Here is a 12,656-nt window from a genome sequence, read left to right on the forward strand (position 1 = left end):
CACTTTAAGGGGTGCCTGGGTAGCTCAGTCAGTTGAGTGGTCAACCTCAGTTCAGGTCATGATCTCAGGGGTTCATGGGTTCAGGCCCCACTCTGGGCTTTGCGCTGACAGTGCAGAGCCTGCTTTGGGTTCTCTGCCTCCCACTCTGCCCCCTCCCCTCTCTCTCTCTCTCTCTCAAAAATAAACATTAAAAAAATTTGGAAATCAGAATTTAAAAAGTAAAAAAACCACCATCAGTTATAATATTCATTGTGGGATTTTTTGCAGTTCCCAGAGAGGCGGGTTATGGGCATGGCTACAACACAAATCCCTTGACTGTTTTCTGGTTCATCCTCCATACTATACATTCTGTTTCTTTCCAGTTTGGAATCCTGATGGAGTCCATGACTTCCTTCTACATTGACATATGAAGGGTTTTTGCATTTCAGGCTGCTCCTGGAATTGTGGCCCATGAATCATTTTACTGGAAAGAAAATCAATCTATATGTTATTTTTCCTTCATTGTGGTATTTTACGACTCACGGTGGCATTATTTCAGAAAAACAAAAATTTAGGGGAATGATGGACATAGATAATACAGACAGATACACATACATATGTCAATGAAGTCATGTTATAATTTCATTTTAACTAAAGAAAGCCAAGTGACATATACTTACAAATATACAAATATACTTCATGCTTCTGGTATTTTCCTAATGTTAAATGACATACTTTTTAAATATTAATATTTAAATAATTAATATTTAAATATTAACATAAAATCTATTATTCATTTTCATTAACATACATTCCAGTAGCTTAACTAATGTAGTTCTTCTGGTTCGGTCTTGTCTCAGACGAGAGTACTTGAAAGGGTGTAAACAGATAGCCAGGTAGACAGACTTGTTTTTAATAGCCTTGTGCTAAATGTCCTCGTTTTGGGGAAGAGATGTTTGAATGTTTGTTTATGGGCATGAGCCACTTCCTTCTTTTCCTCAATATACATATAAATCTTGTTGGCAACAAATAAGAGAGACAGTGAGAGAAATAGACATATACACATAGTGAGATAAAGAGACAGACATTCACACACAGAGAGATACAAGTAGAGATGCCTAAGTCTTAGAGCTAAACAAAACAAAAACCTGATATCATCATGGTGTCCCAGAAAGTGGATTAGACTGGATCTTAAAAAGACATAAGTGTTAGACCTACTTTTACTGTGTAACTATAATCTTCAGTAAGTCACTTAACAACCCTGGCCTCAGTTTTCATCTGTAAAATGGAGAATGCTGAATTAGATTATTTCTCAGGTCCCTTCCAGCTTTGTGAATCTCATTTTGGCTGAGGTTTTTCTTTTTTTTTTTTTTTTTAAATTTTTTTTTTTTCAACGTTTATTTATTTTTGGGACAGAGAGAGACAGAGCATGAACGGGGGAGGGGCAGAGAGAGAGGGAGACACAGAATCAGAAACAGGCTCCAGGCTCTGAGCCATCAGCCCAGAGCCCGACGCGGGGCTCGAACTCACGGACCGCGAGATTGTGACCTGGCTGAAGTCGGACGCTTAACCGACTGCGCCACCCAGGCGCCCCTTGGCTGAGGTTTTTCTACCACACAATTCCTAAAGCTGATAAAATGAGATCAGATGTGAATGATGGTTACCAAGTAGCAGTAGTTACTAAGGAAGGCCCTGGAATCCAATTACCTTGGTTCAAGTCTGATTTCTGCCACATACTAGATCTGAGACTTTGAGCAAGTTATTTAGCCTCTGTGCCTCACTTTTCCAATCTATAAAATGGGGGGGTTGACGATGGTTATAGCATCTATCATCCAAGCTTGTTGTGAGGATTGAATTAATTTGCGTCAAGTACTTACAACACTGCCTGGAACACATTAATGTTTATCTTTTCTGTTTTGTTTTTATTTAGCTCAATAAATGTTTGTCTTTTTTGTTATTACTATTCCTGCTTGAATTCTTCTTAGAAAACTATGCTATAAAACTCTGAGGTGGTGGTGATCAACATCAATAGGCTCAATTATATCATTCATTTCTGTACCAAGCATAAATCCAGAAAATCTGGTATCCTAGAATCTGCTTTGAATAGAATGTGTTTGAATAGAGAACTGAAAGTATATTTAAATGTTGACCCAGAACTGGTTTCTTGAGGCCTGCTTCAAAGTCTATATTGACAGTATTGGATACACAAGCATCTTGATCCCTTAGCACTGTTGCAGTTTCTAAGTGCGTTATTCATATTACATTTCAGGATCCTGAAATTTGTATTTTCCGAAACTGTTTCAAAACCATCCTGTTTTATAGAACACTGTCTATAGTGTGGCTGGAAAAAGCAAATTGATAGCAATAGGACAAACAAAAGGCATTCTGAGCAATATGTTCCAGCACTCTCCCGGTAAGGGGAAGTCTTAGATCTAGCCGTTCCAATAGCGTTTAAAAGTGCATGTTGCAGTAGTTTGCTCTGGCCACCATAGCAAGGTCTCACATTCCCGGAGGCTAGAAGTCAGAAATCAATGTGTCAGCAGGATTGGTTTCTTCTGAGGCCTCTGTCTTTGACTCGGAGATGGCCATCTTCCACCTGCATCTTCACGTGGTCTTTTCCTGTCCCATGTTTGTGTCCAAATTTCCTCCTCTTATAAAGACACAGCCCTATTAGATTATGGCCCACCCTAATAACTTCATTTAAACTTAATTACCTCTTTAAGGACCCTATCTCCAAATGCATCACATTCGGAGGTGCCTGGAGATCAGGACTTCAATATATGAATGAGGGCAGGCACCCAATTTAGTCCAAACATTTAAATTGTAACACATAGACACGTAAGGATCCAAATAGGCCGGAATATCGTTTATCTTCAACTGAAAGATTGATTTGACATATGTAGTAAAGCTTATATTGCTTAGTGCTGTAGAATTCAATAAAATGAGATTTGTTTTTATGCCTTGGTTTTAGAATCTTTGTAAATAATAATAGCAAAAACAGCTCTCTTAGGTAAATGTACAAAAGTTATGCTTTCTAGGTCAGAAAATTATCTTCTAATAGTATTTTGACATGTTTTTCTCCCCTAGCCTAATCCTAAAATGCCAAAAGTGGAATGAGAGGGATCACACTCTTATCCCCAGATGCATAAATAACGCTTCTGGAAAACCAGAAGCGCCAGAGGCTGGAGAAACCTCAATCTTTTTGAGATAGTCAAGGTAATATGTCAACGCCTTCCACCCCCAGATAATAGGATGCTTTGGATACATTTTTAAAAATAGCAGTGCATTTTTGTCCATATTTAGATTGAATGTTTATAAATAGGACATGTTCATTTGATTTTTTAAATTCCATATATTTTGGGTTTTTAAGGAAGTACATTATCTAGTGGAAAGCTGTCAAAAAAACACCCACTTTGTGTGGCAGTGTTGACTCTGAATTTTAAGAATTAATTGGCCTCCTTGGCCTAGCTGATATGTATGTGAAAATCCTTACATAACTGAAGCAAATTTGCTTTATATCTTTGCTCATATCTTATTGCTAATACTAAAAACTTACTAAATGGCCTGAATCCCAGTCAGTTGTAGCCCAAGTATAAATTTCTTCAATTTGACATCTGAGTATAAAATAAAGAAGTGATTTTTATCCAGTGTTGCAAGCATGGTTTTCTGGGTAAAACAACTGATTTGTTTTTTATATTAGACAAGTTGACTTAAGGAAAAAAAAAAGAAAACAGATCTGTGTAGATTTTTTTAGGTGTTTCTATATCCAGAAATATCTAAGACTCATCCAAAAATGTTGTTTTCCCTCTTTTATGCCCCATATCATTCACCATTTAGAAATCAAGCCTTCGGTTCCACATAAAGACATACACACGCCCTGATACTAGATAGACACACATCCCTCTTGTGTTCCACTCCACCCTGCCCTACTGCTTACACAGCTATAGAGATTGTTTGGGGTGTTTCTTTTTCTGCCAACCAATCTCTGTGGTGAAGAGGCAACAACGCCTGCTCTCCTGGAGGATTCATTCAGAGTTCCAGAGCAAAAGCTGGGACCTCCTCAAGAAGGAGAAGGAACGACCAGAACTAGAATGAATGGAGCTTGGGCATTATCCAGGGAAGGGAAAAGGTCAGAATAAAATGAACAGAGCCCAAGCCACGGCAATGCACCTTCAGGGCAAAATCGGCAGTGCCATTTAGGAAGTTCAGTGGTGGATGAGGGTGCCCTTCTTGAGAGCCACAGCTCTTGTGACTGTTGGCACATAAAAGTTTGTGGAGAAGACTCCTGCACTCCTGTTGGCCCTTACTTGATGGAAAGTAGCATGTGAACAGACCGAATGGTCCTCTGGGCAAAACTGATGTTTGAAATCACTTATTGATAACCCTAAAAATAAGTTTCGTACCTATCCCATAAATAGGCTTATTTTTCCAGGGTCTTAAAATATGTATCATTTATCTTTTTTTCTTATATATATATTTATATTTTTAAATTTATTTTATTTTATTATTATTTTAAGTAGGCCCCACACCCAGCGTGGGGCTTGAACCCACAACCTTGAGATCAAGAGTCACATGCTGTATCAACTGAGCCAGCCAGTTGCCCCTGTATTTATTTTTTAACTGAGAAAACTATAAAGTTTAATATAATAGCTACAGCTAGTATGCTGTACCACAGCATATGATAATGTATCCAGACAACTTGTCCACCATTGGTTTTTATTTCAAGTTTATAGACTGCAGTGTTCCTTAGACAAACATATCTGCCACTAAACTCTAAGGAAAGTTGCATCTTGGAGAGATTCAAATGGAAGGAATGAGCTGAGCATCTGGTTGAAATGATCTTGTCTTTCAAAGTCACTTAATGGATGATGACAGTGACAAGTAACAGCTCATTTAGAAAACAAGTAGAGAGCATGTCTGTAGACTACAATATGGCATGCCAAAAATCTGGCAATCATATTTCTGATGATTAGTTTGGAGCTAGCAGCAGCCTTTTTCTGAAAGTCTTGGGCCACGTAATTTATATATTAGGCAGAAACTGGAGTTTCATTTAAGACTGAGTGCCGTAAAGTTCAAGACAAAATTATGGTTTATCAAATAAAATTTAAAGCCTATCATTTTTTTTTTAAAAGCTTGCTGGGTCTGATATACTATTAGGAAAACATACACCAAAAGTTTGCATATAATTCAACACCTAATGTTTGAAAAAAGAAATGAAAAGTAGGAGCTGGGATGAGTCATTAGCCTTACAGACAAAGTCCAGGTGGTGACAGGTTGATTTGTTTGTTCACTGATTAGCAGGAGGTGAGGGGATAAGTGTGAACCTTACACAAATTTAGCAGTTTGAAAAGTTCGGTTGTAATTATGTTATTTTTCTCTGAGCATATTGTGCATAAATCATGGCGATTTAAGCAAATAGGCTTTTGTCAATTCAGGGAGACTGTCTTTTCTCTTCTAGGACATTCATAAGTTAGTCCTTGAAACAGCAGTGGACATTTTAAAGTAAAAAAGATTTTGAGGGTGCCTAGGTGGCTCAGTTGGTTAAGTGTCTGACTCTTGATTTGGGCTCAGGTCATGAGGTCATGAGATTGAGTTCCCCCTCCCTGCGTCAGCAAAGAGCCCTCTTCGGATTCTCTCCCTCATTCTCTGCATCTCCCCCACTCGCGTGCACTCTCTCTCAAAATAAATAAACATTAAAAAAAAGATTTTGAAAGCCCTCACCTTCCCTAATGATAATTGCAAAAGGGAAGTGAGATTCATGGTATGTTTCCTATATTACTCAGCCTCAACTTGAAGAAGTGGCTATTTTCTTCTTTCTGTGTCAACCTACACCTGTCAGGCCTTACCAGCTGCAATGACAGTTGACATTCATGGGATTTATCAAATCGTTTATAGTATGGTCACATAGACAATAAATTTCTTATTATTTTGCAGCATTGGACACTTTTCCACCATGCTGATGACATTTTGAGTATATTTGTCAATTTTCCCAAATTTTAACTGAAGAAAACCTTGAGAATTTATACTTGAGGACTAAAGTGTGACCACCGATTATCAGGTCAGTATCACCCCCCCCCACCCCCACTTCCGTCCCCACTCCCAGGAATATCACCATCATCCTGCAACAGTACGGTTTTACTATCTTTCATATATTAAATTTATCATGATGTCTTGTGTATTGAGATTAGATTCAAATAATAAAGAACAGCAAAGAACTGTTGAATTTTAATATTGATAAAGAAAGGTTATGGGAACATGTACAAACAGACCTATTGCTTTTCAGTCACATAGCTGTGGCCCTTTTCTTCCTCCTGTGTCAGATTTGCATTGTCTTCACTTCATGTAGACACTAAGCTGGGTGAATGGGCACATATTGGCAGGATGTGCCAGATATTGAAATTTGTGTGCAGAAGTGATTTATAAATGTAGATAACAAGAATATTATTCTTTATACCATTGACAAAGAATGGAATTTTTTCTTGTCAGGGCTGGACTCCTTTATAATTAAAGTGGCTCTAAAGAGTGTTTCAATTTTACTCCTTTATGAGGATGTGTATTTATTACAGCAGATCCAAGACTTTGATTTAGGTACAGTCGGTTTTAGTTCTTTGTATATTCACTTTAGTCTTAGTTCATTGGATTCTCTAACAATTCTTGATTTTTACCCATGAAAGCTTAAATGGAACCAAGAAGGACTTCAGAGATTATCTAGGCTGATTTTACCTGTGAGGAGACTGCGTGCCAGTCTAACTGGGTACTTTTTGTCCTCAAAGCCACAGAGTTGCTTAGTAGCAGAGCTCAGACTAAAATTCTATACTCCTCACCGCCCCCCCCCCCCGTCTGTCATGCTTTACTCACATCACATTGCTTCCTTAAGCCCCAGTTTTAGATCTCTAAATAAGAGTATTTAAGGACTACAAAAATACTGAAAGAAAAAAGAATATGTCTGAACACCATCATCTTTACTTTGGTGCTTCTCCATCCAGTTGATTTACTCAGTGTAGTTGGTATTTACAGAGTACCTTCACAGATGCCCATTATTCTGCTGAACATCATGGGAGGGAAGAGGATGGGCTTAAAATGATGAGATTTTCCCTCTGCTTTATAATTTCTGAGATATTAAAATATGAAACCTTCAGGAAGAGGGGGAAGGGTTTTATCTAAGAAACCAGTGTGACTCAACCGATTTTTGAGTTCGAGCCCCGCGTCGGGCTCTGTGCTGACAACTCAGCCTGGATCCTGCTTTGGATTCTCTGTCTCCTTCTCTCTCTGCTCCTCCCCCACTTACGCTCTGTCTCTCTCTTATCTCTCAAAAATAAATAAACGTAAAAAAAAAAAAAAAGAAAAGAAAAAGAAATCCCACAACTAGAAGATGCAGACTTGAAGATGCAGACCTGACATCCATCTGTCTACAAAGCTGCATGCTCTTTCCAACATATCTTTTTTTTTAATTTTTTTTTAATGTTTATTTTTGAGAGAGACCGAGACAGAGTGTGAGCCGGGGAGGGGCAGAGAGAAAGGGAGACAGAATCCAGAGCAGGCTCTGGGCTCTGAGCAAGCTGTCAGCACGGAGCCTGACGTGAGGCTCGAACACACAAACCATGAGATCATGACCTGAGCCAAAGTCGGACACTTAAACAACTGAGCCACCCAGGCGCCCCTCTTTCCGACATAGCTTAAATTAAGTGTAGCTTTATTAGGTGTGGGGTTTTGTTTTTGTTTTTATTTATTTGTAAAATACCTGTTGTGAGATGTCTTCTGTAATGCTGAAGTGAGGATCACTCACTAGTTGCTAAAACTCAGTAGTTAGAAAGTCAGCAGAGCGGAAGTTTGATTGAACATATTTTGCCGTGTGGCAAAAGATTTGTACAGCATGTCCTGGAACATAATCTGACAACACAGTGAAGTGTGCCTTTCCTACATGCTTTCCTGCACTTAGAGGCAGTAGGTCTGGAAGGAATCAATGACTCTTTTGTGTGCCTCCTAAAATTTAATGTGCTCATAAGAGTTGGGAATTACGGGAGGGTGTGTGAACTTGTCATGTTGCAATTCCCTTTAAAGAAAACTATATGGAAGTGACAATTTGCAAGTACAATACAGAAGAAGGAAAGGAGTATTTACTCAGCTTTGGAAGTTCAAAAATGTATCTCACTGTGCACCCTGTCAGAAGACCCTTTGAAAATTGTCTGGCAATCTAACTTCTGTCTATATGTGGCTTTTGAGAAATTAATCTTGTGGAAAGGATTGAGTTTGTGCTATGCGGTTTGCCATTTAACATGTCTCAAAAGATGCAGGACTTCACAGAAACGGGAACTTGGGGAGTCAGATAAATTCAGTTAGTAGTAGCCTGTCCAATGAAGATGTTTAAACGACAATATATTTTGAGAAACTACGTAAAAGTGTATTTGTATATGGTTGCACTGAGGTTCCCTGTGAAAGTAAACAGACAGTTTAAAAGAAAAATTTCTCCCATACTGCCACCGGACATTCTCTTTGCTTAAATTTCATTTCAACCAACTTCAGAGGGATGCCAGAATGTTTTATATACAGTTTAGGAATTCGGTTATCTAAAACTGAGAAATATTGGGGCGCCTGGGTGGCACAGTCGGTTAAGGGTCCGACTTCAGCCAGGTCACGATCTCGCGGTCCGTGAGTTTGAGCCCCGCGTCAGGCTCTGGGCTGATGGCTCAGAGCCTGGAGCCTGTTTCCGATTCTGTGTCTTCCTCTCTCTCTGCCCCTCCCCCGTTCATGCTCTGTCTCTCTCTGTCCCAAAAATAAATAAACGTTGAAAAAAAAAAAATTTAAAACTGAGAAATATTTTCATGCTCTAACAATTTTTCGGTGAAATAGTATTCACTGTAGCACAATTTTACCTGCACTTCTGGTGAACAAAACTAGTGACTAATTCTTTCTGAGACCTCCCAGGATGTTTGTAAATATGCCTGGAGGAAAAATGATGGAAAATTGATCCTTGTGAGTGATGACGAAATTCATACTTAAGGTGAATTTTATTTTCTCTTACTGCTCAGTTTATGATTAACATCAGAAAGCTCCCATTTTTTTTTAAACTTAATTCTAACCATTTGCTGCCTTAAGGCATTTTATGCTGTGATTGTGGCTCTTTCCTTGTGTGACTCACTTTATTTTTTTTCCTTAGCCGTATCAAACCAACTCTGTCTTCTGGAGATTGTCTGATCATTGTCTTTGTTTTAGGCTTTCAGGATGAATCTGGAAAAACTCAGTAAGCCTGAACTCCTAACACTATTCAGTATTCTTGAAGGAGAGCTTGAAGCAAGGGACCTTGTGATAGAGGCTTTAAAGGTATGTTAAAAGAAAAAAAGAGGTCATCGTATGTTTTGAAAGTCATTGCATTGGTTGTAATTTCTTTAACCAAGGTATTTCTATAGCCCCTGTTGAAGTTAGAGGCCTGGATATACATACTGATACTTGCTCCCGCAGCCACCTTGCGTGGTATGATTTTAGGGACACTGGTAAAGCCTTTCTGACTCCAAAATATTTCCTTTAGTCTGCATCTTGAACGTCATTTTTTTTTAGCTTAGAGGCCTTACCCATTTTTGAATGCCAATTGCTTCAGAACCTGATGAAACCTGCTTCCTAAAAACATATATATACAGCCATATACCAAAATTCAGTGTATAATATCTGGGAGATAAAGGACTCCATGAAGACCATCTCTGGATTTTCTAGACCCCTGTTGAAGGATTCGTTTGTTTTAGTGTGTGATATCTGCTAAGACACAAGGGGGGGAAGTGGGTGTGTGTTATATGGAAACTCTACTTTCCACTCAATTTTTCTGTAAGCCTAAAACTGCTCTAAAAAACAAAGTCTAATTGAAAAAATACAAGGGAGTATAACTCAGGTATTGTGAATCCCTTACACCTCTGTAAGAATGTTTCCCAATCTGTCCTGAGATCAGACTTGGAGAGGCGAAGAAAAGACAGTAAGAGTATCTGAGCAGCAGGAAGAGGAGAAGGAGGACAAGTGACCAAAGGAGAGAGACTTGAGCATGCTGGAGAGAGCAGAGCCCCTGCAAAATGCACCCGGTCTAAGGATCTAACAAGATTTTTGTAGTTTCCAGTTGTAGTTAGAGCTTGTATCAATATACATCTGGTTTTGTTTTGTTTTGTTTTTTCTTCTCAAGTTAGTTAACATACAGTGTAGTCCTGGCTTCAGGAGTAGAGCCCAGTGATTCATCACGTACATATGATACCCAGTGCTCATCCCAGCAAGTGCCCTCCTTCATGCCCATCACCCATTTGCCCCACCCCCACCAACCCTCAGTTTGTTCTCTGTTATCAGTGTACATTTTGAAGCTCACTGGTAAAAGGTTTATGAAGTACTTTGTTGTTTTCCGTTTTCAAAATTATCCTAGCTCCTTCTTAAATATTGCATTAATATTTCATATGTGTTCATATCACCCTCCATTGTTGAAGACATTTTTTATAGCAACAAAGATAATTTTCTCATTGCCATTCCAGGAGGCTCAGAGAATCGGTGATTTCCTGAGTAGCTAACAATAACCACTCAGTCGAGTTCATACAAAAAGCTATAGCTTTTCTCTTCTCTAGCTTGCCTTTTCCTTTCCTGCAGTGATAGAAGAGTAAATGTGTTCATTTAGTCAAACCTGGGTAGTCTTTTCTTGGATTATTCTGAAATTATAATTGTGATAAAAATAAAATCTAAACCTGTTATTTCTGTATGCTATTAAATTTAAAGTGACGTGCTAGTTTGTCTTTCAAGGCTGACCGAAAAAGACTGACATTTCTGTCTAATAAATATGCCTTAGGGTAGTTTATCACTGAAAACTATTGGATTTTTGTTTGTTGGCTTTCCCTTGTGGCTTTGTAACGTGTGATAAGTAATTTCCAGTGGTTTCCCTCTCCAGAGTGCATGAGGTGATTCCCTTCTGATGTGGGGGGATGGAGTTGGTCATATTCTCTTCCTTTCCCTGCTTACTTCAGTCTTGGTTTGCATGGCTTCCCAGGGGATCACGTTTATAGCTTCGACACGTGCCAAGGCACATATGTTAAAGGTCATTGCCTGAGGGGCGCCTGGGTGGCGCAGTCGGTTAAGCGTCCGACTTCAGCCAGGTCACGATCTCGCGGTCCGTGAGTTCGAGCCCCGCGTCGGGCTCTGGGCTGATGGCTCAGAGCCTGGAGCCTGTTTCTGATTCTGTGTCTCCCTCTCTCTCTGCCCCTCCCCCGTTCATGCTCTGTCTCTCTCTGTCCCAAAAATAAATAAACGTTGAAAAAAAAATTAAAAAAAAAAATAATAAAGGTCATTGCCTGAGTCTTTGCCTTCCATACCAGTAATTAGAACTATGACTTTGGTCAAGTCATTTAGTCTTTCTGGAGCAAAGCTTCCTTCTCTGAGATAAGAATAAATGATTAATAACTAGTATTGGTGTGTAACACTGCAAGTATTTGCCCGGCATTGCAAATACTCCCAACAGTGTAGGATTCATTTTTTTTCCCTTTATGTATATTCTTTCAGTGCATATTGTATATGCCATATCCAAGGAACGGTCATTGGTTGCTAATAATATGAATGGATGCCTCTAGTTTGCCCTCAACAGTGCCCAGTTTTTTAATGACTCCCCTGCCAGCACATATTGCATATAAATGTTCACTCTGGCTGGTGATTCATTTTTGCCACCTTCACAGGCCTTCCCTTTTGTCACTATTGGTGAATTTTCTTTCTTTCCCTGTATATCGCTGGAAACTATTCTATTTTTCATAACCCTATCCCATTGTTACCAGTAGTCCTAACCTGGTTAAACCCAGGACACCCTCCCATTTTTTATCCCGGGTTTATCTGCTCAATGAAGAGAAGAAAAAAAAGAATTGGGGAAAATTTGAGCTCATTCCTCAATCCTCACTCCTATTGCCTGTTGTTTTCCCACTTCTTTCTCTTGGTTCTCATCTGTGATCCTGGCTCTCGTGTGGATAGGCGTCATCAGCTTAGAACCCGAAGAGTTCACTGCCTGGGCTGCACCAGGAAGCTCTTGGTTCATGGTAATGGCTCCTTTTAAAACCCAGAAAGCATTTTCTAGGAGCCATTATAAATAGCAATCAGATTTTAGAAAACCACAATAGTTTGGTAATGTGTTAAACAGACTCACCTGAGAATCTACCGCTATGGGCAGGAGGACTCCAGGAAGCAGTTCCCCCTACAGATTACAGTTGACTTTTACAGAAACTTGTGGACTTCAACCCTTCCACAACTGAGGTAGGGGTGGGGGGCTGGCTGCCTCTAATGGAAAAATCAGGCTGACCTTACCTTCTCTTTGCTTTTCAGCCTCAGAAACCACACAAACCTGTAGAGCTTTTGTGTGCCCATTTTGCTAATCATTATACCCTCAGCACCCAGCTTAGTGCCTAACATATAGACACTCAATAAATATTTGTTGAATAGAGGAAATGACGGTGCCATTGTGATTTGTTGCTTTAAAAGATTGCCATAAGGGGCTCCTGGGTGGCTCAGTCAGTTAAGTGTCCAACTCTCCATTTCAGCTCAGGTCATGATATCAGGGTTTACTGAGTTCGAGCCCCACATCAGGCTCTGTGCTGACAGTGTAGAGCCTGCTTGGGATTCCACAACCCCCCCCCCCACCCCCCTACCCCTCCCCCACTCACACTATCTCTCTCAAAATAAAT

The 12,656-nt window shown here is 39.5% G+C and overlaps 1 protein-coding gene and 1 long non-coding RNA gene across 3 annotated transcripts in view; one reads left to right on the forward strand and one right to left on the reverse strand.

Moving 5' to 3' along the window:
* Positions 1-12,656, reverse strand: part of LOC147578249 (uncharacterized) — a 99,199-nt gene that overhangs the window by 66,638 nt on the left and 19,905 nt on the right. The window lies entirely within an intron of this gene.
* The window catches only part of CTTNBP2NL (CTTNBP2 N-terminal like), a 53,399-nt gene that overhangs the window by 6,865 nt on the left and 33,878 nt on the right, over positions 1-12,656 (forward strand). The window contains exons 1-3 of one of the 2 annotated variants that reach the window (XM_086717851.1): positions 2,883-3,195; positions 5,914-6,037; positions 9,193-9,300. In XM_086717851.1, the coding sequence (XP_086573977.1) occupies positions 9,202-9,300 (99 nt within the window). In that variant the 5' untranslated portion in view covers positions 2,883-3,195; positions 5,914-6,037; positions 9,193-9,201. Of the gene's footprint in view, positions 1-2,882; positions 3,196-5,913; positions 6,038-9,192; positions 9,301-12,656 lie in introns of those variants that run through there. The other variant, XM_025912754.2, reaches the window with a different exon arrangement.

Source organism: Puma concolor, chromosome C1 (genome assembly GCF_028749965.1).
Source record: "Puma concolor isolate L17-30 chromosome C1, mPumCon1.1.hap2, whole genome shotgun sequence".
NCBI classification, from domain to species: Eukaryota; Metazoa; Chordata; class Mammalia; order Carnivora; family Felidae; genus Puma; species Puma concolor.